General features: G+C 54.2%; 7 protein-coding genes across 7 annotated transcripts; 3 read left to right on the forward strand and 4 right to left on the reverse strand.

Moving 5' to 3' along the window:
* Positions 1–912: 912 nt before the first annotated feature.
* On the reverse strand, positions 913–2,849 carry GCG54_00002764 (putative ATP-citrate synthase subunit 2; the record flags this gene model as incomplete). The annotated part of the gene is made up of 2 exons (XM_045402847.1): positions 913–1,941; positions 2,409–2,849. The coding sequence occupies 2 exons, from the start codon at positions 2,847–2,849 to the stop codon at positions 913–915; spliced, it is 1,470 nt and encodes a 489-aa protein (XP_045264578.1).
* Positions 2,850–8,727: 5,878 nt separating this feature from the next.
* On the forward strand, positions 8,728–12,391 carry GCG54_00002765 (putative ATP-citrate synthase subunit 1; the record flags this gene model as incomplete). The annotated part of the gene is given in 4 exon segments (XM_045402848.1): positions 8,728–9,195; positions 9,253–10,778; positions 11,894–11,968; positions 11,983–12,391. The coding sequence occupies 4 exon segments, from the start codon at positions 8,728–8,730 to the stop codon at positions 12,389–12,391; spliced, it is 2,478 nt and encodes an 825-aa protein (XP_045264579.1).
* Positions 12,392–13,062: 671 nt separating this feature from the next.
* On the reverse strand, positions 13,063–16,437 carry GCG54_00002766 (Chromatin modification-related protein eaf3; the record flags this gene model as incomplete). The annotated part of the gene is given in 6 exon segments (XM_045402849.1): positions 13,063–13,235; positions 13,284–13,399; positions 13,452–13,731; positions 13,748–14,134; positions 15,245–15,728; positions 16,039–16,437. The coding sequence occupies 6 exon segments, from the start codon at positions 16,435–16,437 to the stop codon at positions 13,063–13,065; spliced, it is 1,839 nt and encodes a 612-aa protein (XP_045264580.1).
* An 874-nt stretch (positions 16,438–17,311) lies between these two features.
* Positions 17,312–18,633, forward strand: GCG54_00002767 (uncharacterized protein; the record flags this gene model as incomplete). The annotated part of the gene is made up of 2 exons (XM_045402850.1): positions 17,312–17,892; positions 17,946–18,633. 2 exons carry the CDS (start codon positions 17,312–17,314, stop codon positions 18,631–18,633), a joined length of 1,269 nt encoding a protein of 422 aa, XP_045264581.1.
* Positions 18,634–18,673: 40 nt separating this feature from the next.
* On the reverse strand, positions 18,674–20,724 carry GCG54_00002768 (LysM domain-containing protein; the record flags this gene model as incomplete). The annotated part of the gene is made up of 6 exons (XM_045402851.1): positions 18,674–18,800; positions 18,859–18,950; positions 19,020–19,263; positions 19,318–19,799; positions 19,854–20,103; positions 20,162–20,724. 6 exons carry the CDS (start codon positions 20,722–20,724, stop codon positions 18,674–18,676), a joined length of 1,758 nt encoding a protein of 585 aa, XP_045264582.1.
* A 1,153-nt stretch (positions 20,725–21,877) lies between these two features.
* Positions 21,878–24,103, forward strand: GCG54_00002769 (uncharacterized protein; the record flags this gene model as incomplete). Its single annotated transcript, XM_045402852.1, has 5 exons — positions 21,878–22,315; positions 22,371–22,770; positions 22,822–23,581; positions 23,634–23,809; positions 23,862–24,103. The coding sequence occupies 5 exons, from the start codon at positions 21,878–21,880 to the stop codon at positions 24,101–24,103; spliced, it is 2,016 nt and encodes a 671-aa protein (XP_045264583.1).
* Positions 24,104–24,425: 322 nt separating this feature from the next.
* On the reverse strand, positions 24,426–25,639 carry GCG54_00002770 (uncharacterized protein; the record flags this gene model as incomplete). The annotated part of the gene is made up of 2 exons (XM_045402853.1): positions 24,426–25,010; positions 25,082–25,639. The coding sequence occupies 2 exons, from the start codon at positions 25,637–25,639 to the stop codon at positions 24,426–24,428; spliced, it is 1,143 nt and encodes a 380-aa protein (XP_045264584.1).
* Between the last annotated feature and the right edge of the window lie 590 nt (positions 25,640–26,229).

Consider the following 26,229-nt stretch of genomic DNA (forward strand, 5'->3'; position numbering starts at 1 on the left):
TGTAGACCATGAGACAGCGTAAAAAAAACACGATAATCCCACGCAGAGACACAGAGAATAACAAAACCGCAGGAGGCGGTAACGGGGGCATCAGTAGAGACAGGGAGGTCATCAGTAAGGTTTTGAATAAAGTTGAAGCTGGCAGGTAATATTGCTGATTCATAACCTTACACTTAATCCAGATGTCGAGAAGTGGCTGCTGGTATAGCTCGAGTGGTGCAGCCCTCCGCATAAGGCAAGTACACGGAGTGAGCACACAACAGGTCGATATCAAAGGGGAAGGGAACCCGTCATATCCCCACCCAGTTGTGGCAGTTGAGTGCCTACCAAGCCTCCTGCGTACAGCTTGCGTGGGTTTCGGGCACGAGAGTCCCCAGGGCGGGCAGCGAATATATGGGCGTGTGAAGAGTACGGTGCGAGTGTTATGTAAGAAACATTATCAACATTTGCAGTTGCGAGCTGGAAGCTATCTCGGTTATACCCAAAGTAAGACGTGCTCACTGACGATGGTTTGGGACGAGTCAACTTGAACCACCGCTCAAGCATTATCTCAAGAGACGAATCTGGGCAATAGGTAACCTACAACGGCCTCGCATCAAGGAACAAAGGACACCAATCGCATTCAATCATTGTTTGGTAACCGAAGTCAACATCACATTATAGAGCGTCTAATTATTTGCTCATCTGATCGTCGACCATGCCCTCCATACATACGATACAAGGACCCGACCTTCGACTTCCCCGTCAAAAGGTATTGTGCACCAGCCGTCATAAACACCGTAAACTTGCAAGCGTACAAGAAAGTAGGCAAGATGCCGTCTCGAGCACCAGGCAAACCTTCCTTTCATCTAACCCTTTGGGTAATTTCTTTCTTCCGCCCGCCAAACACACGTTTATATCTTCATCACTCCTTTAACCCTGGAACTCCTGGATTCCGGCCGCCTCCCACTTGCCGGGGACGAGAGCCAGAGGGACGATACCGGAGACGTGCATCTCGGGGCCGAAGATCTTGGCGTTCAGGCCGAGCTCCTGTGTCGCGGCCTTCATGTTCTTAAGACCCTCCTGGTAGTTGGGGCCGGCACGACGGACCCAGATCTGAACGTTGTGCTCGTTGAGCTGCTTGGAGTAGTCGCGAAGCGCCCTGATGACACCCTTGAATGTGCTGGCGACGTTGGTGAAGTTGGCAATACCACCACCGATGAAGAGAACCTTGCCCTTGTCCGACACAGGTGCGCGGAGCATGAGGTCGAGGACGGTACGGGCGTAGTGGTAGGTCTGAGACTCGGTGGGAGCACCAGAGTACTCACCGTAGTTGGCAAGCTCATCGGCGAAACCAGCAGAGGCGATAGCGTCGGCGTAAACGACGGAAGCACCACCACCAGCGACGAGAGTCCAGATGCGGCCGTTGCCGTTCAGGACAGTGAGCTTAAGGGAGGCACCGGTTTTGGCGTCAAGGTCGGCAATGTAAGCCTCCTCCTTGGTCAGCTCACGACCGAAGGGAGCAGGGAACTCCATCGGCGGGCCGGCGTCGATGTTGACCTTCTCGCCGTTGGTAGAGGCAACGTTGGTGAGTCCGAGAGCGGCGGGAGAGCGGGCAATGGCCCACTTGACACCGCACTCGAAGTCGGCGGTCTGGTCGAGCTTGGCAGCAAGATCCAGGAAGTGCACGGAGGCGGAGGTAGCATCCTCGTTGGGGATGACAACGAGGGGGTTGATCTCGAGGTAGGTGAACTGGCAGTCAACGTAGACGGCGTACAGGCGGCTGATGAAGTCGATCAGGACGTTGTGGACACCCTGGGGAACCTTCTTCAACAGAGTAGAGGCAATCTCCTCGTTGGAAGGGTATTGTGAGAGGTCAACGGGGATCAAGAGCTTCTCAGCCTTGGCGTCAACATCACCGACATCAACACCACCCTCGTGGGTGAAGAGAATCCAGTCGCCCTATCACATCATGACTAATTAGCATCGTCTATCATGGTGTTGAAGCAATGCGGCGTTGTGCCCGCCGCGTGCATACGGGCCTTCTGCAACGGGCATGGGTGGACGGAGGTGGACGGGTCACAGGCCCTTTCTCGTGGCATCCGTTCGTCCGGTTCGGGTGGGAAATTACCGGAAAAGGCAGTCCAGCGGCCAGAATCCACTTATTTGACCCATGGGCAGGAATTGCCATAAAGCATGCAAATTCCTTCCAACGTTGCCAAACCAAGTTTCCTCCTTTCGCCTCACTTTCAGCAATCGACAAGTCGACTTTGCTGAATTGTGGGTGTGCGTGATGCTATTCACAGCTCACCGATGGACTGCCCCCCTAGGGCCCCGCCTACCACGTTGGAGAAACGACGACCCGCCGAACATCCACCACGACTGGCAACCAACCAACAAAACAGCTCAGGAAATCACGGCAAACTTACGTCTCTGACGGACATGATGTTGATGTAGTACTCGGTGTCTTGGGGGTGAGGAACGAAGGGCTCGACGAGGAACTGGCGCAGAACACCGGTGGTGTGCTCGACCTTCTGCTCCTTGCCGGCGCGCTCAGCGATCCAGGCCTTGGCCTCGGGCCAGGTCTTGTTGAGGGCCAGGAGACCGCTCTTGCCACGGCGCTTGATCAATTGATCGGGCTTCGCGACGAACTTGGCGCCGGACTGGAGGAGCCAAGGGTAGGTGACCTCAGCCTGGTTCAGAACACCCTCGACGTCGGCATCCTCAGCAAAGTGCAGAGAGCACAACCTGGGGGGAGGGTTGTGCTTGGAGGGGTTGGGGAGAGGAGTGGGCTTGATGACGGGGGCGCGGGTGAGGTGGTAGTTGAGGATGGCCTTGCCGTCGGCCTCGAGGATGGACTTGGCGGACATTCTGGCGGTTCTGAGGTGAGAATGAGGTGAGGTTTCTTTGGTGTTTTCCCTGCTTTATTCTGGTCTGGATTGGAAACGGACTCGTCAGCAATTGCGTCGGGAACGTGGTGGTATTTGTGAAGAGGTCGAGTCGGGAAGTATGCTGCCGGCAACCGCAGGATTTTGGGCAGAACGGAGCTTGGGGGGAAAGCGGCCTTTTTGCTTCCTGGGTGGGCAAGTGACACCGCAAGCGGAACACTTCAACGAGCGCTCGAGTTGAGCTTGGAGGGGCTAATTGGAGCCTGGTTGGGATGGAGACACGCCGGCGGCACTGGGACTGCGATTGGGAGATTTGGGATCGGGGAGGAGGGGGGCAGCGCAGCAACATACCGTGAGAGCGCGAGAGTTAGAGCACCGGACGACGACGACGATGTCAAAGTCTGGGGGAAGGAAGGTGAAGAAGTCCTGAGATCGAGTGAGAGTCAGGAAGCAGATCAAGACGGGTCGAGTCGAGTCGAGGCGGGCGGTGAGAGGAAGAAGAGAAGCGGCGACGTTGAAGGAGAAGTATGGATGGGGAGGGATGGAGCGAGTGGTAAGAGGGAGCTGCGGGAGGGAGAGATCGTCAGCCTTTCACACAAAAATTTGGACTCGACGAAGCTCCCAGGGATTATTTGTTGCTGGGAGAGGACCGGCGACGGGTTGGAGGGGAAGGGGAGGGGAGGGGTGGGAGGAGGGGTGAGTGGATGAGGTACATGATTGGGGGCACGCAGCGCCGCCAGGTACCGACCGGGGGTGTGAGTGGGAAATCGGGTGGATGGTGGATTCACCTTTTGGAAGCTAGGGGACCACGCCAAAAAGTTTTGGGGTGAGGTGCGAGGTGGTACGTGCTTGCGCACAGGGTGGGGTATCTGGCGGAGTGTGGCACTGTGGGAATCCGGCCGAAGGAGGGGAGGAGGGGAGCTCTTCTTTTTCGGACCTTGAGGGGGAATTTGGGGCGGGCCCAGGTACTTTGGGCAGGGCAATTTTTATTTTTGGGAGGGGGGCAATGACGGGCGGTGAAAGTGACGGCACCAACGAGGGGCAGCACCAGCAGTACCAGCAGCAGCTTGGGCCGGGCGAGCTTTCAACAGCACCGAAACGGACTGCACTTTCACTGCACGCAGCAACAGCAACAGCAGCAGCAGCAGCAGCAGCAACGGCACCGGCTCCAAGCAACACCAGCGGTAGCCCAAAGCTGGGCGGCTAGCTGGTCAAGCAACGGAACAGGCGGTGCACGCAGAAAACACCACCAAAAAAAGAAAAAGAGAAAAAAAAAAGGAGGAGGAGGCGGGAAGGACTAGGAAAGGGGGGGCAAGTACCTGTACCTGGAGCTGGCAATTCCTGCACCTGGCCGAAGGTGTTTCTCAGTTCTCGCGTGAGGATGGAACAGGAAAGGAAGGGGGAAGCCAGCAAGGGAAAAAAATTGTCTGGGGGACAACAGGCACTGGTTGTTGAGAGGTTTAAGTGGACCTCGCATCTTTTCAAGTCACTCACTGGATTCACTTCTAGCTTCTGTGAGAGGGCGAGAATTTGAGGTGGGCTGGCCTGCTTGCCTGGAAGAGGTGACGACTGGGAACCAGGAACCAGGGCGGTATTTTTTGCAGCAAGTGTTGGACCACACTGGCCTTGGATGCAACGCCAAAAAGCCCGCCGAATTTCGCAACGACAACGCAACGGAACGGGACCCGGCGAGTGCGAGTCTAAGGTACCTGAGGTAGGGACTGTGGACAACAACAATTGGACACACCACACCGGGCACCACTCCACGACAGACACACACAACCGAGCGACGGGACGGGAAGAGGAGACAAGATGGAGCGCGGCAATCTCGCAGATGATGGCTATTGCGGTTCCAGACGATTCTCTCATCTCAGATCCGAAGCCCTCCGTCGTCCTATTCCCGAAACCTGTCTTTGCACCGCGCACTTGCACCGGTCGTTGACACAATGGAATCCCAGTTATGAGGACCGCCGTTTCGTTTGGACTCGTGCGCTGCGTGCGATAAGCAGTTGGACTTCGGACGTTTCTCCTCGCAGTGGCACAACGGACGGCGACGGTGGCCCGGCTGTGTCAAGTCCCGTCCCTTTCCCAGTCAGTGTGCCTGCTGCCCATGGCGTTGGAACGGGATCCGATGGGAATCACTGGACAATTCCCAAGGGGACGAGGACCGGTGAGGTGGCACAGGCACAGTCATCCAAGTTCCGAGTGAGACCTTTGACCGACCAGTGGCACAGTCAGACTCCCTAAAAAAAGAGATGGTGTGGCATGCCATGGCATTACAAGGACTGGCAATGAATGGCACGGCGTGGCATGGGCATGCTTGATGGTTGGGCATTCTAATCAATATCCTCCAGCAAGGTGCCCAAGCCACGATGGAGCCCTCGCAAGTCTGGCCGACTGTGTGTAGGACCGATCCGATGGAAAATGGGTGCGGTGCATTTCCTCAGTGAGGGTGCAGAGCGCAATGCCCGGTGGTCGGAGTCATGATGGGGAGCACCGAAAACCGGCGGAGGTGGACGCGGCACGCCGGGTTTCGGGGCATGCGAGGTTTGAACAAACATGGATGCGAATCGATGTCATGCCCGTTTGGGCTGCTGGTCTGCAAGATGTGGACATGGGCTGGAATCGAAAACTTCGATCATCGGCGGCTTCGAAAAAAAAAAAAATCCAGCGTCGAGTGTCAGGTAGAGGGCCCTCGTCCTTGTTAAGCAAGTGCGAAAGTGGCCCTCGCCTCCGTCCGCGTCTGTTTCGGCCGTGGTTTTGCAGTGTTGCGCTTCGCAGTTACGATTATCGCCGTCTTGTTCCGGTGCATTTTCAGGTTTCTCGATTTTTTTCCTCCCATGCTTGAATTTTTTTTTCTCGCGCAGAGGGGCAGATGCGTCCAGTTTTCTCTACCTAACTACATAGGTAGTTTCCTGCGGCAGCGAGTGGCCCAATACTCTTGTCATGTATTCGTACATGCAGGACTTACACGCACACTCGGGCACCCTCTGCAACTCTCTTACACACACAAAATACCTTAGCTGACGGATACCACCCCCAACCGCACGCCGCAAAAGGACCAGGAGGGAGGCTGTTCTAGTGACCGCTTCGCCCCCACTAATACAGCTGAGCGCCTCACAAGACGAGTGTTTTCTTGCAGGAGAGGAGTACGAAGACTAGCATGAACAAGTGTTCAGATTGATTGAGTGACTATCGGCCTGCCTGCCCATCAACTCGGCTTGGCTGGATGGGATGGCTGGCCCTGACACCGACCTGGGCACCGTCGTGGCGACGCAGGCCCCGAAGCTGTCGAATGTCGATCCTCCCTGACAATCCAGTCCGAGGGTATTGGTCGAGAGACGAAGGTCACGAAAGGAAGGGGAAGCATCGCGCAGCAGCAGATGCAGACAAGAGATGCGGTCAAACCAAACCTTGAATCTGCCGCCCTGCCGCCATGCCGCACGCTTTTCGAGACAAACCAGCCAGGGTAGCACTGACTGGCACGCGCCTCCCGGCCATTGTTGCGGTCAAGCGCCAGCCGGTTGGTCTCAACTTGGACTGGTCGGGGCGGGGAACCCACGGGAGGAGGGCTACCTACAACACCGACACACCACATTGCGGTGACTGGCGGGCGGGCGGTTTGGACTTGTCGATGCCTCTCAGTACTGCTTATTGCCTTGCAAGCATGCAAGTCTGCTATTCCTTCCTTTTGAGTCTCAATCAAACTCTCAGACCACGCCAGTCCTACCTTGGTGGCATGGTACTCCTCCTCCGGGGTTTCATTTGTTAGCTCAGCAAGGGGGCCACTGTTTATGTCAGCACCCGAATGTTCTGGTCACGTTAACAGTGGACCCCTGTCCAAGCTAACATATGAGATCCCGGAGGAGGAGTACCTTGGCCTTAGTGGGTGCAGGTCGTCTGTTCGTTCGTTCGGGTTTAGTCCGTCGATGCACACCACCTATGTAGGTACCTAGGCGGGTTTGCTCCGTTTAGAAGCTTTGGAGCTCTGGAGTTTTGGAGCTCAGTAGCGCTGGGCTAGGGTCGATTTCTCTCTTTCCCGTATTCTTCTCTTGCAGGCTCACCGTCCCCAGTGAGGGTGAGGTGTCGCTCTCAGCTAGGCATGGGCATAAGCTACCTACGATAGGCATGGGCGTAAGCTAGGCTTGTGCAGGTACGCCGTGAGACGGGGTGCGGACACCACTGCGGCACCGCGGACGGGGCAGGTATCGGTACATGCGTGGCCGCCCTGTGAAATGCCCCGGAAGCTGCGCTGTGCAGCTGTGGCATGGAAAAGTTCATCTTCACAGGGCGAACCGGGCATTGCTCGCAGGGCTGCCAAGTGAGTGTGCAGGCAGGGCAGAGCAGCTCACATTTTGTCCTGCCCGTCTAGCTCCTCACCCTGTGCAAAGTGTTCCAGCGTCCTGGGGTCCGCCAAAAAAGAAGCGGGGACCAAGGGTCCAACCGGTACCGTTTGTCGTTTGCTTGCCGCTTCCCTGCCCGTCCCATCGCTCCCTCCCTTCCCTGCCCGCTGGAATTCAACACTTCAACAATAACGCGGCCAATCAAAACGCCCCATTCAGCCTGAACTTCCCCAACTCTTCGGCCGTCGCATGACGGAAGTCTCCATTCCCCTCCCCATCATCCCCCATTCCACACACCACCAGTGACTTTTTTGTGGTCACTGCGCCAAATTCAGCATCAGTGCCAGCAGCTCCAGCACCAGCACCAGCAACACCCGACAGCACAGCACAGCACACCTCACACGCCAGGTCCGTCATCCGTCACTCAATCTGCCCGCCTGTTCCTGCCGCCGCTGGGCATTGTTTGGGGAAATAACCTTGCACGCGTCTCAAGCATTGGGACTGAATTGGGATTGGACCTTTTTTCTCGGCGTGGCCTGGTCTGCTCCGTTGGTCTCAAGTTCCTGCTTTTTGGCTTGGGCCTGTCTCCCTGACCAGAGATACCGCCCAAAGATACATCTCGACCACCGAACGACGCCGTCAACAATCCCTGCTCACCATCACCTCACACAAACCGCACACCACGCATACGTCCGTCGCAGTGAAGTATCCGTTCTCCTGCGCCCACGCCTCACACCGTACCCTCCCTGCCGATTCCCGCTGGAGAAGAAAGAAAAAAAAGATCCCACACACCCTGCTGTCGTCGACTCAACTACTTACGCCCTCGACCGCCGTCTTCATCCCCTCCCTTCGCATCTCCGACTCTCTTTTCTTCCCTCTTCTTCTCCTTCCTCTCGCCAGCTCTCCTCCCCCGACGTCCTCGAACCTCTCGAACCCTCCGTCAGCTCGACAAAAGAAAGAAGCTGGACTTTGCTGTTGTGCCGCCATCACCAACATCGCTCATTGCCAGGTCAGTAACACCGTCACCAGAATCCATCCCACCACACCACCCCTGTCGTGTCATTCTGCCACCACCTCCGTCGCCTTCGCACCCGCTTCGATCGACATACGCACCCGGTCGCACTACTCGTCTCCCCCAAGGAGCTGGGGCTTCGCCAATTCAAAGGTCCACTATTTGTCTGGTGGTGTCCCCAGCTGCCGATGAGCAGTAGCCTCGCAGATCCAACGATTTCAGCTTCTGCGAACGTCGTCCTCCGACTCCCTCCTGAAATCTCACCTACTCCCCACCACAATTCCGACTCGTTTGTTTTCTGCCACACTTCCTCCTCCTCCACCTACAACTTGAAATCCTCACTTGGAGCAACTTTCTCTCGCGGGCAGACATCTTCTTCGTTGCTTCTGGCGTCCATTGTCTGCTTTGACAAGCTTGCTGACCGAGTTACCCCTCGCCAGACTTTTTTTCCCCTTTCCCCTCCTGTTGTTGAGATTTCCCCCAACGACGAAGCTCGACTCTCACAATGCCTGCGGCCACTCCCTCCGCTAACGGTGCCAATGGCGCCAAGGCAGCCAGCGGCCTGTCTGCCAACGACAACATCACACGCTTCAGCGCTCCCAGCCGTCCTTTGAGCCCCCTCCCCGAACACGCTCTGTTCAACGACAAGACCAGATGCTTCGTCTACGGTCTGCAGCCCCGCGCCGTCCAGGGCATGCTGGACTTCGACTTCATCTGCAAGCGCAAGACCCCCTCCGTTGCCGGTATTATCTACACCTTCGGCGGCCAGTTCGTCAGCAAGATGTACTGGGGAACCAGCGAGACTCTCCTGCCCGTCTACCAGGAGGTCAACAAGGCCATGGCCAAGCACCCCGATGTCGACGTCGTTGTCAACTTCGCTTCCTCCCGTAGTGTCTACAGCTCCACCATGGAGCTGATGGAGAACCCTCAGATCAAGACCATTGCCATCATTGCTGAGGGTGTTCCTGAGCGCGTAAGTTCCTGCCATTGCCTCAGCCAATTGCTCGTACGGGACTAACAAATCTCCCAGCGTGCCCGTGAGATTGCCCACAAGGCCCAGCAGAAGGGTGTTACCATTATTGGCCCCGCCACCGTTGGTGGCATCAAGCCCGGTTGCTTCAAGATCGGCAACACCGGTGGTATGATGGACAACATCGTTGCCTCCAAGCTCTACCGCAAGGGTTCCGTTGGTTACGTCTCCAAGTCTGGTGGTATGTCCAACGAGCTGAACAACATTATCGCCAACAACACCGACGGTGTCTACGAGGGTGTTGCCATTGGTGGTGACAGATACCCTGGAACCACCTTCATCGACCATTTGCTCAGATACCAGGCCGACCCCGACTGCAAGATCCTCGTCCTGCTTGGTGAGGTTGGTGGTGTTGAGGAGTACAAGGTCATTAAGGCCGTCGAGGACGGCATCATCACCAAGCCCATTGTTGCCTGGGCCATTGGTACTTGCGCCAGCATGTTCAAGACTGAGGTTCAGTTCGGTCACGCCGGTGCCTTCGCCAACTCCACCCTGGAGACGGCCAAGACCAAGAACGAGAAGATGAAGGAGGCTGGCTTCTTCGTCCCCGATACCTTCGAGGACATGCCTCAGACCCTCAAGGGTGTCTACGACACCCTCGTCAAGAACGGCACCATCAAGCCCCAGCCTGAGCCCGTCGTTCCCAAGATCCCCATCGACTACTCCTGGGCCCAGGAGCTTGGTCTCATCCGTAAGCCCGCTGCCTTCATCTCCACCATTTCCGACGACCGTGGCCAGGAGCTCCTGTACGCTGGCATGCCCATTTCGGACGTCTTCAAGGAGGAGATCGGCATTGGTGGTGTCATGTCTCTCCTGTGGTTCCGTCGCCGCCTTCCTCCCTACGCCTCCAAGTTCCTCGAGATGGTTCTCATGCTCACTGCCGATCACGGTCCCGCCGTGTCCGGTGCCATGAACACCATTATCACCACCCGTGCTGGCAAGGACCTCATCTCCTCGCTCGTCGCTGGTCTGTTGACCATTGGTTCTCGTTTCGGTGGTGCCCTTGACGGTGCCGCTGAGGAGTTCACCAAGGCTTTCGACAAGGGCCTGAGCCCCCGTGAGTTCGTCGACAACATGCGCAAGGCGAACAAGCTCATCCCCGGTATTGGACACCGTGTCAAGTCCCGCAACAACCCCGATCTCCGTGTCGAGCTTGTTAAGGAGTACGTCCTGGCCAAGTTCCCCAGCCACAAGCTCCTCGACTACGCCCTGGCTGTTGAGACCGTCACCACCTCCAAGAAGGACAACCTCATTCTCAACGTCGACGGCTGCATCGCTGTCTGCTTCGTCGACCTCATGCGCAACTGCGGTGCCTTCTCCTCCGAAGAGGCCGAGGACTACCTCAAGATGGGTGTTCTTAACGGTCTGTTCGTCCTCGGCCGTTCCATCGGTCTTATTGCCCACTACCTCGACCAGAAGAGACTGCGTACTGGTCTGTACCGTCACCCGTGGGATGACATTACCTACATCCTTCCCCAGCTTGGCTCCGGCCCGCCAGGCGCCGAGGGCAGAGTGGAGGTTCAGATGTAAGGGTTTTGAGGTTAGCGGGGGAGGATCATGGGTCGCCACGGGATGTGGCTATAGAAATGGAGTAAATGATTTTAACGTCATGCGAGGGATGATGGTGTGCTAAATGGCGTCTTGTACGACAAGCTATATACGTGTAGTGCTGGTAGTCCTTAAAGGACTGCATTAATGGTTTTGCCCGTTTTCATCATCCAATGGTCTTCTTCTGGTGACTCTAATTTGCGTTGGCCGTTGTTATGCCCGGTCGGAGTTGGCTCCGGCGGGGCCTCGGTTGGATCAGAACACGCCTACGAACAGGCCCAACATGAGTGTCGCATGCGCAATTCAATGTGTCTCGACCAGTTCTAGTGCTGGGCCTATTGGGCTTCTTCAAAGGCGTCTTTCGTGTTGGGAGCCTTGCGGAGAATGCTTGGATTTCCTGTACATTGAATTCAGAGGCTAGCTTACACATGGGGACGCGGAATAGCGCCAGCCATCGTGGTTTTGTTGACATTGGGGAAAGTATACAGCATTAGACTTCCCGAGGTTTAAGAGCGGTAAGCTTTGCTTGAACAAGCACAAAACCGTACGGTTTCGCTCGCTCACGCCGTGAGCTTTGTATCTTTGGAAAATGGACCTTACGTTTGAAGCCATTCTGCAGGGCTTGGAGAGGACAGAGGCAGCATCTTCCGCTTGCTATGCTTTTGTAGATAGACATAGAAAGAAGAATGACCAGCTGAGAGCTTTATACGGACATTGCAATTTACTTGCGATTGAAGATTGCGTAAAATCTGCGCAATGGAACGAACATATGAGTGTCAGATGTTAAGCGATTACAAGATATGACGAATTATTCTAGATTCAAGTGAGGATCGTAAGTTCTTGCGAAGCATATTCAATATTAATGACGAAAAAAATTGAGTCTCATCCAGCGTGCCTGCGCGCATTCGTCTGTGACCCGATTCGGACGCTTTTGAGGCTGTTACACAAGCTTGCCCAATTTCACTGCGATTTTCACCCACCCCGAGGGAGCAAAAAGGCTGGACCCACTATCCGGCAAACTCCGTCCGAATGATGCACGGACCACCAAAATTCCAACGGGAGCTTCAGTGATTTTTGGATCCCTCCAGACCAGCCTCAGTGCCAGGGTGCTTGAGCCTCACGACATTTACGACGGGACGAACGGAACTGCCACGGCAGGTAGTCAATTGTACGCTTTCCAAGCCCTACCACAGTCAACTACTCGGCGAAGCTAACTCTCCCCGCACAGAAACACCACCAAACCACGACCCACGACGCCAGCGATCGAGGCGCAGACCGTCCACCCATCTACCTACCCACCACACACGGCCACCAAAGCCACGCGATCACAATGTCCTTCTTCCGCATCACCCTGCACCGCTCGGCCATCGGCCTGCCAAAGAACACCCGCGGCGTCCTCGAGGCCCTCGGCCTCCACCGCCGCTCGCAGACCGTCTTCCACCCCGTCAAGCCCGAGTTCGCCGGTATGATCATGAAGGTCAAGGAGCTGGTCAAGGTTGACGAGGTCGACCGCCCGCTGAGCAAGTTCGAGATGAAGGAGGCGAGGAGGCCGGATCCCGGGTTCTACGTCGAGAAGGCTGTTGCGCGGTGAGATATTGGACGAAGGTACGGCAACGGAGGGGGGAGGGGGGCGGAGACGGCTGCTGAGATGGGGATTGAATCCGACATGCGAGAAACGTCGCAGAGTATACTGCGAGGGAGGAGGGTAGCCAGATATCGTTGCTCTGGTTATGGGACTTTGGAAAGTCCAGTCGTGTACTAGCATCACGATCTGTACAAAACATGACGGCATGTACAACACCTGCGACTCGAGAATCGGCGCAGTCTTTCACACCATAAACAAAAGTTCACTCAATTTCATGATTCTCTGATTCATCTGTTCTATTGAGCCTGGGTTTGCTAGTAATGACCAAGGCTACCTGACTGATTGACCGTTTGCGGGGAATCACCAAAAAAGTGACTGAAAAGACTTATGCTAAGAACCATGACCAATTTCCCTCTCCCATCGCAGAGGTTCTCTGCGCAAACAAACCTCCGCGAAATGTAATTATGTATTTTCTCAAACTCCATATCGGTTGGGCGAACCTGAGACTAGCAGTCTCCTCTCATGACGACCCTTCTGCTATTCTCAAAAAACACTTCCCCCGAAGCTTGAGAGCGGGGCCCAAAATGATATGAGGGGCGTGCAACAAGTTGGCAAGTCGAATGTTATCAGTGAGGCTTACGCCCGTTGAGCACATCGATGGCAGGTACATCCTTTCTCTAGAAACCCCGTGCCTTATCGATATACTCCTGGGAGGGCGTCTCGTACTCGCTGACGAAGTAGTTCTTCGCATGCTTGCCAAGCCAGACAGTGAACTTGGAGAGCTCCTCGCGAAGACGGCCAACGGACTGATGATCCATGTTCGTCTGGGCAACCAGCTCAGGTAAGGAAACTGCTTCTTGTTAGTGCTGGTACTCGGTGGGATATTCGCTGAACTTACCCATCAGGCGGCACAAGTGCTCGGCACCATAGGTGTCGCACACAGATTTGTGCGTGTCATTCTCACCGGCCTTCTCCCAATCCTTGCGGATCTCGTGGTATTGGGGGCGCTCAAAGCTTGGGTAATATTAGCTTGATGTGTCAATTGTCAGTTATCAGCAGGACTTACCGGTACAGAAGAATGCGGCTGAGTGACTTCTCAAAGTACTCGCGGAGACCAGCGAGGACTTCCTCGAGGATGTCCATGTTGGCTGAGCCGTCCTCTCTGTTAGGCTTCTCGAAAGCCAAGTAGTCGTTCAAGATCTCATCAACAGGATGAGGATGGGGAAGAGGTACCAGCTGGTTGTTCTTGGTGATGTTCTCCCAGTCGTCCACGAGCATCGCCTTGATGTGATCAGGAATGGGCAACTTGATGGATGGACGAGCATGGAAACTATCCTCCTGAAGACCTATTAGCATTTTCACCAGGTGTAATCTGGCAATCGCAACATGAAAAAAAGGAAAACAAAATGCCGCAGCCACTGGGCTCCTGGCCGTGCGATTTCTCCCAGTTGCATGTAGTCCAACATACGGTTACTGGTAGCCATGGGGTTGCAAGGTCATAGTGCTCTGGGCTGACTTCTTCCTTTGGCTTGTCCATCGGTGAGTTGGCACCTCGCCTCTGACGGACCGGCTGTTCCCTCTTGCGGGGCTTGGGCTTGAGAGCATAGCGACCGTCGAAGTTGGTCCTTCCATCCTTGGTGACATATGTCTTGGTGCGAGGAGCCGGCTGGCACAAGTAGTCCGCAGCCAGGCGTGGTTCCTTCCAGCCAGTGTTTTTGGAATCGCGTGCTCGCCGCCTTGTGGCATCCGCTGGTCGAGGTTTGCGGATGCGTCTTTTGCCCGTGGTGCTAGTCGCCATGATGTGTGTGGTTGAGAAGGTATTAAGAGGGATAGCGAATGAAGTTGGAAAGAGCAAGTTGCAATTAGTCGAGGCGGCAGACATTTTGATGTGAAAGGCCAAGATGGAGAACCAGTTGTGTTTGGAGGCTTCGGAGATGTGAGGTGTGGTTTGGGGTGAATAGAGGCTTCGGAGATGTGAGATGTGGCTTGGGCAAGTGCGTTCTTGGGTAGTTCCTGCCAAAGCGTCGAAGCCGGTGCGGAACCAGCCGCGCAGTACCTGTTGTGCAAATTGCTTGTGAAGGATTTAGATCGAATTGTTGTATTTCAGTCTGACATTGCGTTCAAATTCGAAGAGAAATTCGACGCTGTCCTCCCGCTTTCGCTTATTGCTCTCGCTGTGAATAACTGCGCGGCGTAGCGAGTTCACCTGGACTGGATCTTGCAGGCCCTCTAGCGATTCCGACCTCTCACGCTTTGAAGCGTCGGAGAAGGAAGACAGCTGAGTGTCGATGCTGCTAACACTGCGGTTTGTTGACGAATTCCAGGCTTGGCATTCAAAGAGGAACTCAACGCTGGAGTCACTGGAATCGCTGAGGTCATTTCGGTCACTGAGACAACTGGCAGGGCTACCAGGAGGACCAGCTCTGGTTCGGGGCGAGATGGGCGTGTCCTCGCGTTGCCTTGGCTCTTGGTGCCAGTCAACAGACCCCCAACGCTCGAGAAATTCGTCGTGACGGTATGCATTGTCGTCCAGAACCTCGTTATCGTTACTCTCATCGTACCACCAAGACTCGTTATCCTCGCAGTCTCCGTCGTAATGGTCGTCTTGGACGGAGGCTGGGCGAAGAACGTTCTCGTCGACACCGTCGTAGCCACAGCTTTCGTCAGCGACTCTGTAGTTGCGTCCCTCTAGTTCTCTGAGAAGGTCGTGTGGGTCTATTTTGAAGTGGCTTCCGATGTCGTTTTCGCCGTCTCTGAGTCCAGCGGGCTGACTCGACTCGGCTTCGCTGTCCTCTGCGTATCCGGCCCAATCGTCCTCGCCAGTAGAGGGGCTGCCGGCGCCGGCCAACCACTGCTGACGCCTGTACACGTAGTCCTCTTCCTCTTCGTCTGTAGATGATTCGGGCCGACGATAGTCGTAATCCTTCTCTTCTCCCTCGTTCTCATTCTCTTCCACGACCTGCTGTTGGCCGGCCATGACAGGGGCGCGGTAGTAAGTCGAGAATCGAGCGAAAACCTCTGGTGAAGGTTCACGGGTATGGAGGTTTCTTTGCTGTTCGTGCCTCCAGCCACGCTGGGAATCGGCCGATACCCAAGACACACTCATGTTGGCGATGGGAATTTCGGTGTGGACGAAATTATGGAAGAAAACGATTACTGAGAAAAGAAGACCCGAAGCCAGCGGGCTGTATGTTTTGGTGTTGAAAATTTGTCGAGACCAGCGACCAAGGTATCGGAGAAAGGATTTGGTTGTAAAAGTGGTTGGCAAAGAAGAATTGTGTCGAGGGAAAAAGCTGCTCGTGGGCAGAAACGTCGAGGAAAGTAAAGACCCTTTCGCCTTCCGCTTTTGCTGTCCTTCAGATGAAAAAAGACCCAGCCACCTCGACAGGTCAAGGCCTTCGCACAAAGGCCCAAGGTGAGTGGTTCTGCATGCCCTCCGGGTCTGCACGTCGACCCTAATGGCCCCACCCGACCTGAAGCTATTCACCCCTTGTTGTCCCCCAATTCGTTTCCTTTTGATCGTGTCGTTTCACGAAACATCATGACGTGCCCAGACCTTGCAGACACCCAGAAATGAACCAGGCGGGAGAAATCGAGGCCCGAAGAACGCAGACAAAGGAACAACACAAAAGGAAAGGACATTTCAAGCTCACCTGTTCCAGATCAAAATCTCTCGCCCGTCGAGGGCCACGACCGCTGGCAGCAACTCCCGCAGTCCGCTCCTCACTACCGCGGGCTGAGTCGGTTCCGTTGGCGCGAGCTCCCTTCTTTGGGGCCTTGGCACTGCTCTTCTGGCGGAGATCCTTCATCTGGGCGTGCAACTGGCTGGCCAGCTCCTTATTCTCCTCAGTGAATTTACGAATGCGGTCGATAGAAACCCAGTCGTCCCAAGTGTTCTTCCATCCCTTGTAATGGATGCGGTACTGGAAGCCTTCGCCAGATTCAGCGGTCTGGATGTCGAGAATTTTTGCCTCATACAGCATCTCGCCGTGGAAGCAGAGGACCTTTTCGTCCTTTGCGAACGGCTGAGGCGGTTGGCGTGCGGGCGCCATGGCTGCTGCAGAGTGTACGGTGATCTAATATGGGTCAAGCTGATAGAAAATCTGTTTTGCTAGGCCGCACAACCTTGGTCGAACCGGACTTGATGGCGTGTGTGGTTGACTGAATGCTTGGTCAAGGGGGCGATGAGGTTAAATTCTCGGACAGTGTGCAGGACGAAGATGCACAGTTGACGGTGGTATTAGGAGACCTTGCAGGCAGTCTTCTGCGGGCCTCGGCCACTGGCACAGTACGAGATGTCCACTCGACGCGGCAGCTTGGACAGATCCGGACGACAGTGCTTGCTGAGTCGCTAGCACGGTATGCCTATCTCTTGGATCAGTTATTTGTTATTTTTCACAAGGATCATGGAAGAAAGCGGAATCTCACCGTTGATGACCAGGTATGCGGAGTATGATTATCCACGAAAAGAGCTGCTGTTGGAGATTTTGGCTTGAGGTGGTCTCGTGCTTGTATGGGATGAAGATGGCAGCAGAGAGGCACTTGATCAATGATGGGTAAAAGGTGCCACGGAGCACGGAGTGAAACGCGCTGGGCTCATTAACGCGTCCCGCTGGAGCAAGCGCGTGTTGTCCGGCACTTCCCTGATGGACTGCCTACCTGCCTTAGATGCATATATCTACCCATTCTATGCAGCTAAGACATGAGGAAGGATCAAGGGTACCTCAGGTAGGTACCGTACCCATGCACGCTCACTTGCCTCGCTCGACTTGCATCTCATGTTGCTTTCTGGAGGTAGGAGGAGTCGAATGCTAGACAAAAGTACTTAAATGCAGGTAGTCGCTCCCATGGCTGCGAAACACCCGGCTACGAGGCTCCTCGGCTCTCGTTCTGCAACTCAAACCGTCGCACGGTTCTTTCCTCGCGATGCTGGCTAAATTGGTTCGGAAACTTCACAGGCCTGGTTCGTCGGCATCCAGGCAGTCACAGCCAGATTCGTCCCCCTCAGCTCCAGAAGCAGACCTTCCAGTGATTCCAGCAATCCCAGCAATCTCAAGCCCTCGGTCGCGACCGATTACGCCTCCTTCCTGTGAACCAAGCGGCACCTTTGGACTCTTCGAGCGCATCCCCCTCGAGATCCGCCGGCAGATTCTCATTGAAGCGTTTGGAGAGCAAACCATCCACATTGATCTCGTCTACGACCGCCCTAGGATTGAGCAGCGGGATGCACCAAACGAGGAACATCGTTTTCGTCGAGCACCGCGGCCTACCGGGAAAGAACTAGCAGCTGCGTCTGCCTTGTACAAGCTCAAAACGAAGCGATGGCAGTGGTATAGCTGCGTTTGCCATGCGAAACTCCTCTCGGGCACATCTAGCTGGTCACGTTTTAGTGAGCCTTGTGATGATTCTTGCGCGAGCAACGACAATGTCTGTGAACATTGGCCCGGTGAAGCTCCCTCGAAATGCTCTTTGGGCATCATGGGCTGGCTGCTCAGTTGTCGTCAAGCGTAAGCCATTGATCCGTCCCCATCTGGAGGCCTTACCTTAACATGTGTTGCAGCTACGTCGAGGGCCTGGATGTGCTATTTGGAACCAACACGTTCCGCATCCAAGACATGGTGATCCTCCGCCATGCACAGCAGCTCTTCCTACCGCATCGTTGGGCCGCTATTCCGCGCCTGGAATTACAGTGTTTCTTCTCTCCATACGGCTGGATGTTGCCTGCCGAAAACACGCCCCCTGTTAATCCATTACCTCTGTACTGCCAGAAGGAGCCCTTCTACGACCTGATGGGCCACCTGCCAGACGCTTTCCGTAACTTGCAGACCCTCCACCTTTCCTTGAGAAGCACGACGGCGAGGGCGTTCTCCCCTTGGAAAATTGCCTATACTCATTTGCAAGAGCTCATGAAGCCTGTCGAAAGTATGCTGCGGCAACTGCCTCCGACAGTTCGTGAGTGCACTGTCGCCGTCCCTAGCTCCCTTTTTTGGCAGAGCCGCGACAAGGCGAAAGAGGATGGCCGTACCGTCGAGCACTTCTACAAGAAGCAAAAAGAGCGGCATTGGTGTGAGTTATCCGGTCCAAACCAAGGGATAAACGGATACTGGCTCCAGCTAGGAAAGACGGACTTGTCGGCCGAAACCATCCTACCTAATTACTGCTTTGGAAGTGGCGCAGGTCGAAATTGGAGAGACGACATGAACGTTAAGGACGAAGATCTCATTATCTACGGGTTACACTGGCTATGATCATATGAATAGGAACACCTTTGAGCACACCATTATCATCTCAAGTTGGCACGGGTGGTCCACCAGAGATTGTCGTCGCTGGACCGCTAATACCAATGCAGTACCAAGTGTCTCTCCAGAGATTCAAGCAATCTGTACCAACAGCCGGATTCCAGGCATAGAAGTCACTAAGGGAAGTTCAAGGTCAGCAGCGCACTGGATGGCAGGAGGGATTCAGTTGCTTACTTGAGGTCTATGCCAGCGGCGTTGGCAATGGCCCAGCAGCCGTCGCCGTCTAGAGTGAAGTAGAATCTGCGGCAACCAGACACCATACCCTCCTATTACATACAGTCAGCCAATTCTATCCTATACGGAGTTTTGAAAAAGGCAAGGAGAGCCATTCTTACCTGGACTGGAGACGGCGTCTGAATCGTAGCCTCCGTCGTGGTTGTTGGAGGCGCCGAAGATGTCGTAGCAGTGATGGGCGGTGCAGTCAAAGTGGCACTCCCGCTAGATCCTCCAGTGGCAACACAAACATAGACGTCTGCTTTGAGGCCACTGCATGACGTTGTACCGAGGGCAGGGTTCCAGGTCAAGAGCTGCTCGACAGTGATGCCGTTGTGGTCGGCAATGCTGGCACATGTTTCGTCACTACAAAGATGTTAGCGCATCGAGTCCAGCTAGCAACACGGGTTACGAGCTCACCTGGAGACAAGCCAGAAGCTACTGCAATCCGTGGCGATGCCTGTCTGAGTAGGCGTCCCCGTCGGAATGGACGGCTGATCAGGCTCGCTCGTGGGGTCAGTCGGCGTGCCAGGAATGGCAACACAGTACGACCACCCAGCCTGGATGCCAGAACAGTCGCTTCCCACGCCAAGATTCCACTCTAGAAACTCGGCGAGTGAGAAGCGCCCGAATCGTCCAACAATACTGTCACAGGTATCGACTTTGGATGCCTGATACCAGATGGTACACAGGCCTGTGGTGCCGCCGGCAACATTGGAAGGCCGCGAGGTGACGGTGGCCAGAGGCGGCAGGTTGTCGGTGTCCAATGGATCGTATGCTGCTATGCAGTAAAAGTAGTCGAGCCAGAGACCGTTGCAGTTGCCATCGAGGGCCGGGTTCCATTCGAAGAATTGTTCTTCGGTTGAAACGCCAAAGCCAAGGATCACTTGACAGTTGTCATCCTGTCGGGTTTCATGTTAGCAATACTAGAGAGGATGGATCGAGGGAACACATACGGCCTGCGCCTTGTAGAATGCCCGACAGCTTGGTGACAGACCAGGCTGAGTTGGCGAAGGCGTAAGTGTCTCAACAGGCGGGAGAGATGTAGGAGTGTATTCGGTTGGCTCTGGAATGGGTATAGTCGAACCGTTTGCAGTGGGAAAGTTGTATGAGAAAGTGGATGTCTGTGGCTTGATACTGACACAGACCCATGTATCCCAGATCAAACCACCACAGTCAGAACCAATTGCTGGGTTCCACGATAGACTGCAGAATCGATTGTCAGAGAAGATGTATAGTTCCAGAAAGGGGGAGCGTAACATACAAATTACTCATTGTGAGCTCCGGCCCTCCGTACGACTCGACGATGTACGCGCAGGTATGGGCATCGGCCACGTAGTGCCAGTCAATGCAGTCAGCGTGCTGCCCAGCCTGCGTCTTCTGCGGCGGGAACGTTGTGCCGATGGTTGTGCCGGTGATATCCCACTCGGTTACGGGCACTCGAATTGAGTATGTCGCGTTTGGCGTTGTGACAACCGTGGTCTGGGTTATCGGCCCACTGCTGGTGCTCACGACTGAACTCGTCGATGAGGTCGTCACCGCTGCCCCAACGCCAACACAGTAGGCGTTTCCGAGCCAGAAGTTCGTCAGGCAGTCCTCGGAGACGTCAGGGTTCCAGGCTAGAAAGTCCTCGGCGCTGATGCCGTACTTTTGCTGGATAGACCAACAGCCATCACCGTCTACGACAGTGTGAAAGGCGTTGCAGTTCGGTGCAATGTTTGGATGTGTTGGGCCGCCCGGCGTTGATTCTTGAGCACCGACTGTCCCCAGCAGCACTCCGACAGAGATGGCGAGAAGGCTTCGTGATAGCATCATCGCAACGCCCATGGGCAAGCTCTCAGGGTTGTCTCTGAAGTTGGGAAGTTGAGGTATTCTGAAATTCTCGTTTAGCCCTCTCACGCTTCGGAAGGGCAGAATAACTTACAAGTTGATCTTCGATGAGTCCACAGACACCACAGAACCTTCGGAAGTATCGGTTGTTGGCTAAGCTGGAGAGCCATCTGTCCGTGATCACGCCCAAGTAAGGACCCCTTGATGAACTTTCACATATCCGGGACTTAGGTATTGGCTCCTCTGGACAGAATCCTACGTCTGGTAAATGCATAGACTTTCACGAGGACATTTGTAAGACTCGTCACCTCAGCTGCTCATCATCACCCCCGGTGGTGTGCAGCCTAATTAGCAGCCGCCCGCTCGAAATGAGACTTTCCGTCACAAGAGCCAGTAAGAAAAAGACCTCAAGACATTTGAGCCGGTTATCAACATGCCGTTGGACAATAGTTCAAGATCATGGTAGCATCTTGCCTTACTGCCAAGGCGAGCCTTGGATCAGGAAACTCGTAAGGCTGCAATATTCACTGTTGATTCTTCAACCCAGACATTGCAAGGATGAACAAGGATTTGTTATGAAGGGACGGATTTTGAGGTTCAAGTACCGGTACTGTCAGCATCAAGTTGCATTGGAACTCATCACTACGCCGCGCCAAGAATTATATCGGGCCAAGAATTGTTTCGGAGGGACTTTGGCATCGTCCTCCAATCGCCAACAGCAAAACATACGATATATCCGGTGGCAATTACTTAGGGGAGAGGCAACCTTGCATGAGCCCCTGACTAGTAAAGGTTCTCAAGTATTCCTTCATGCTATGCACCGGACCAAATATGCATGCCACCTTAACATCCTTCGCGCCTTGGCGGTTGCTCCCGAATGACATGAAGTAACATCGCAGGGAAGATGTCTTTGGGGGTCGGAACGAGCCATGTGGAAGGAAGGCCGGCGTTAATTTGGATGACATGGCGATGTCGACGGGATCAAGTTGAATGGGATAGGGTCAAGAGCAAATCGTGGCACTCGGAGCCTTGGTATGCATCGAAATATTCTTGAGAAGTTTGGGTTTTCTCTCTTCGAATCACGTTTGTTCTCCACGCTCTAGTTTTCAGTCTTGTACTTTCCTTCAACAATATTTCCCGGGTGTTGACAATGGCCTCTTCTGTCATGAAGGGGTTGCTGTTGCTATCTACATTCGTTGGGCTCTGCTACGGCAGAGTCAGTCGTCAAAATGGGACGTCGCCTTTCGCTCCATCTGCAGTCGAGCTCGTTCGACGAGATGATCGCGACCCAACTGATTTCAACTGGGTCAACCACATGGCTGCGATTGGCGACAGCTTCACAGCTGGAATTGGCGCAGGAGAGCAGCTTGGAGACTTCGTCCACCGACACAACGACTGGGTTTGCTCCCGCTACGACGGCACATATCCTATGATGGTGCATGACAAGATTGGGAGCAGCATCGACAAGTTCCAATACCATGCCTGTAGTGGTGATCGATCCATGCACATCTTCGATCAGGCGAACAATCTGCACAACAATGATGTTGACCTAGTTATTATGACTGCTGGGGGAAACGATCTATGTCTCGTGAGTCAATGTGTTTCGTGATCATGAAAGGCCAGATATGCTGATTCGAATACAGGCACAAATGATCAAGATGTGCATCATGATCCCTTTTTACTCGGAAGATCAATGCAACCAGGTCATTGCAAAGGCCCAGGAGAACATTGACACCATCCTCAAAGACAATCTCAAGCAGATCTTGGAAGCTCTTGACGACAAGATGGCTGAGGACGGCATTGTAGTCTACAATGGCTATGCCGAGTACTTCAACGAGGAAACGGACGCGTGTACGGACGATGAGATTTGGTACATTCCAAAGAAGGGGCCCTTCACCGGTCTAAAACTCACAAAAGAGCGCCGGAAGAGGTTCAACTCTCTCGTCAGAGGCATCAACGACAAGATCAAGACGGCGATCGAAGAGGTGAAAGACAATGTCAGCTACAAGATAGGGTTCTCCAACTGGGATCCTTGGCCAAGGAGTAAGACAGCAACTTTCCACCCGGCATACAGTGTTTGGCTAACGGCAATAGATGGTGTTGACGGGCAATACTGTAGTCCCAGCTCCACAGGAGAGTATCCTGACAAGAAACAACCGGACCTGCAGTTCTTCAAGCTTGATACTCACGTCCAACCTTATCTTCATGATGAGCTCCGTCGCAGAGAGGCAGAAGCTGCAGAGGCCCTCCAGTCAGAAGAAGTCAGGCGCAAAGTAGAGGCTCTGAAAACACGGAGCATCTACGAGAGCGTCCTGTACAAGTCGCCTGATCCTCGAGCCGTCGCGCGCTCCAAACTTGATTCTCGTGCTCCTGAGCCTCCTGGCTGTCCTGGTGACGACAACCCCGATACACTGCCCTTCCCTTACAACAAGCTTTGGGACTACTTTGGTCTCGGTGCCCCTGACTCAATGGGCAAGCTGTTTCACCCCAACGAAGAAGGCCACCGGACTATCGCGTCCTTTGCCATGGCGAAGATTGTTGATCTGCGTGCTGAGATTCTTGGGGTTGAGAGCGATACCTGCACGCCCCCGGAGAAGTTCACCTGTTGGTCTGGCACAGGTAGCAAGGGGTATGCTTCAGTGAAGCGTCTCGATGAACACTACGGCAACTTCTGCGACGGAGTCAGTCCTTCGACTGGGTCTGGGGAATGGACTGGCAAGGAATCTTACGACAAAGGGACGCCTGACGAACACGAATTTGTTGTCAAGCTCGCCGAAGGTGCGGGTAACTTCGACAAGGCAATTTGCAAAGAAGCGTTCGCGCGGATAATACATGGCTGTGATGGCGGAGACCAGTGAGTACCCTGTTTTTTGCTTTCCCACAGCTACAAAACTGACTTATGACAGCAACCCATTGAATTGGAAGTATGGCGGCGAATATCAGCAAGGGCTGTTCACGTACCAAATCAACATCAAGCGCGACAATCGACCGCCGCTGATCAAGGAGCCCTACGGCTCCTGCTTTGGGACCTGGTATCCTTTCGAGGCCAGCAGCGTGTACAAGCTCAAAGGCAAGTTTCATTGTCTCCAAGTGTGATGAAATGAAGATGAAAATCATGGCTGACAGAATCGCAGGTGCTGGATGGAGCACTTGGGACTGGGGGCAAAAGACTCTGCTTAGCAACGCAAGGAGTTGCGTTGGTGGCGGCCTGACCCAGTGGAAATTCAAGTATTATGACGAGCCAGATGAGGATGGCATGGAATGGGAGTCGTCCTTCCGAACTGTAGTCTGGGTTGGCCGTTGCTTCAAAAATGAAGGAGTTCAGAAGGCAGCCGGCGGATTGACCAACGGGTGTAGTGGGACAGATGTGTTTTAATTGAGTGATGGGTGTTGAAGCAGTTGAATCTTTCAGCTCCCCTGCTTCGATGAGTTATCAATCATCATGCCATCTCTCTCGTGCATTTAAAGTAGCTTTGCGTTATGTCCATCAATCCATTAAATCATGTATAGTTGAGAGTCAGGATTCAAATACTATTTCAAAGTAATTTTCAAGAGGCAGACGAACGAAAAAAAAGAGACCGTGGTATGAATAATATATTGAATGGTTTAGGACTATGAAAGACTAGAACTGGCCATATTGGTGGTAGCATCATCGAAGTGGAAAACAGCTGCGTGGCCGATTCAATCCCAAACTTCCTTTAGGTGTTACAGCTAGAGCCTTCATCCTTCAGGCGTTCGTCCGTGAATCTGCTGTTGCTGGGATCCTTCAACTCACTTAAGAGCGACTTGTAGGTCTTCCTTGGCACACCATAAAGCTTCCTGATGCCCTGAACATCTTGCTCAGAAGGCGCCGTGTTGTAGTCCAACTCCTTACCGTCGGCGCGCGTGAGGACCACGGCGCGTCCGTCATCAGCGCCCTGCCCGTTGGCCGTCCCTGAACCGCCTGCTCGAGATGGATAGAGCATGATGGAGCGTTCGTCAAATTCCTTGACGCTACCGACGAAATCTTCCGACGGATCGAGGGGCAACCACTCAATCGCGCCTCTGAACTCGTCCCTTATAGCATGTTTACGCTTTAGACAGGACTGCCTCAATCTCGCGTTGCCTTCGCCCTCCCCATATCGTTCGACAAGTTTGGTCTTGGTCGCCTGGTAGTCGGACAGGCTCTCACAGCGAAACTCGCCGTACCCTGGGCCGAATTGGACCCGATCGCCTTTAGTCTCCGTGTGGGGGATGGCCCAAAATTGGGGGTTCTGATGTTCATGATGCAATCCCCAAGCGTGCTGTGACGTACAATTAGCTTCATGGGCGTTTTGAGATGCCGGAGGCGCGAGCATGAGGAATTTGGACTTACACCCAACTCGTGAGCAAAGTTAGCCACGATATTGAGGGTACCAATCTTGTCTGAATCACAGAGATCCATCATTGGTCTTGTGCCACCGTCGTCTTGGGTTGGAAGGCCAAGGGTGGTGCCGAGATAATTGCGGTCATTGTACTTGATCTGCAGAATCTGTCCCTTTTTCGCCTCGTAGTCCGTCTCGCTGGTCACTTCTTCGTAGGTGAACTCATCAGGGAGACCGGCCGCTGACCAAAGGGCTTTGGCGGCATCAAGATAGACTTCCAATTTCTCCTTAGCTTCTTCTGTCTCGTAGTGGAAGCGGATCTTCTTGTTTGGCCATTTGAAACTTCTCGCCAAGCGTCCGCCGCCGTCTTTGATGGTGACCCATCGCTTCTCTGTGCTGTTGATCGAATGAGTTCCGACTTGGGTGACGTTGACGCCTTCGAGATTCAGGGTGATTTCAACAGGAGCGTCGACAGAGGGATAGTGAAGAGGCGCTTCCCACATGCGAGAGCCCGCGATGACCCCGTGGGCCAACACTGCGGCGAACATCAAAGAGCGTAGGCTGTACATGACGACTGGCCAACTTGTCCAACTTGTTCTGGCTCCTGTGTAAGAAAGAGAAGACGTGAAGAACTCGGGACAGAAATGAGTAGATCTTGGACGGGAGGCAGCAGGATACCCAATCTCTCAATTTCAGGCATTACAAGTCGATTTGCCTCTCGTGAATGCCTAGATAATTACCAACAGGCAGCTGTACACAGAAGTCCCTTTCGACGCTGCGACCTCAGTGTCTTTCGGATGGGCCCCATGTCGATCACAGGTCGATGTTGTTTACATAGGGGGCGGCGCAATGCTGACGCCGAGACGGAGGCAACTCTGAAAACAGGCCATCGTAACGCTCCCGTTTCTCTGAAAGATTGTTCACATCGTTGAAGAATCTCCGAGGCGTTTCTCTGAGTACTCGAGTAACCGCCGGTAAGACTATTGTTTTCGTGCATCGGGAGGATCAAAGTTAATCATGAGGTCTGGTTTATCCATGTAGCCAAGACATGTAAGCCTGCCGATGCTACTGTAAGGGGTTCAGCATTAGTTTGATTGTATTCCTGTCTGTACCGGTACAAACTCGTCTCGTTGGTAGACGATGTGACGCTGAACCTTAG

This window comes from Colletotrichum gloeosporioides (assembly GCF_011800055.1).
Source record: "Colletotrichum gloeosporioides strain Lc1 chromosome Unknown consensus_42, whole genome shotgun sequence".
Classification (NCBI taxonomy): domain Eukaryota; kingdom Fungi; phylum Ascomycota; class Sordariomycetes; order Glomerellales; family Glomerellaceae; genus Colletotrichum; species Colletotrichum gloeosporioides.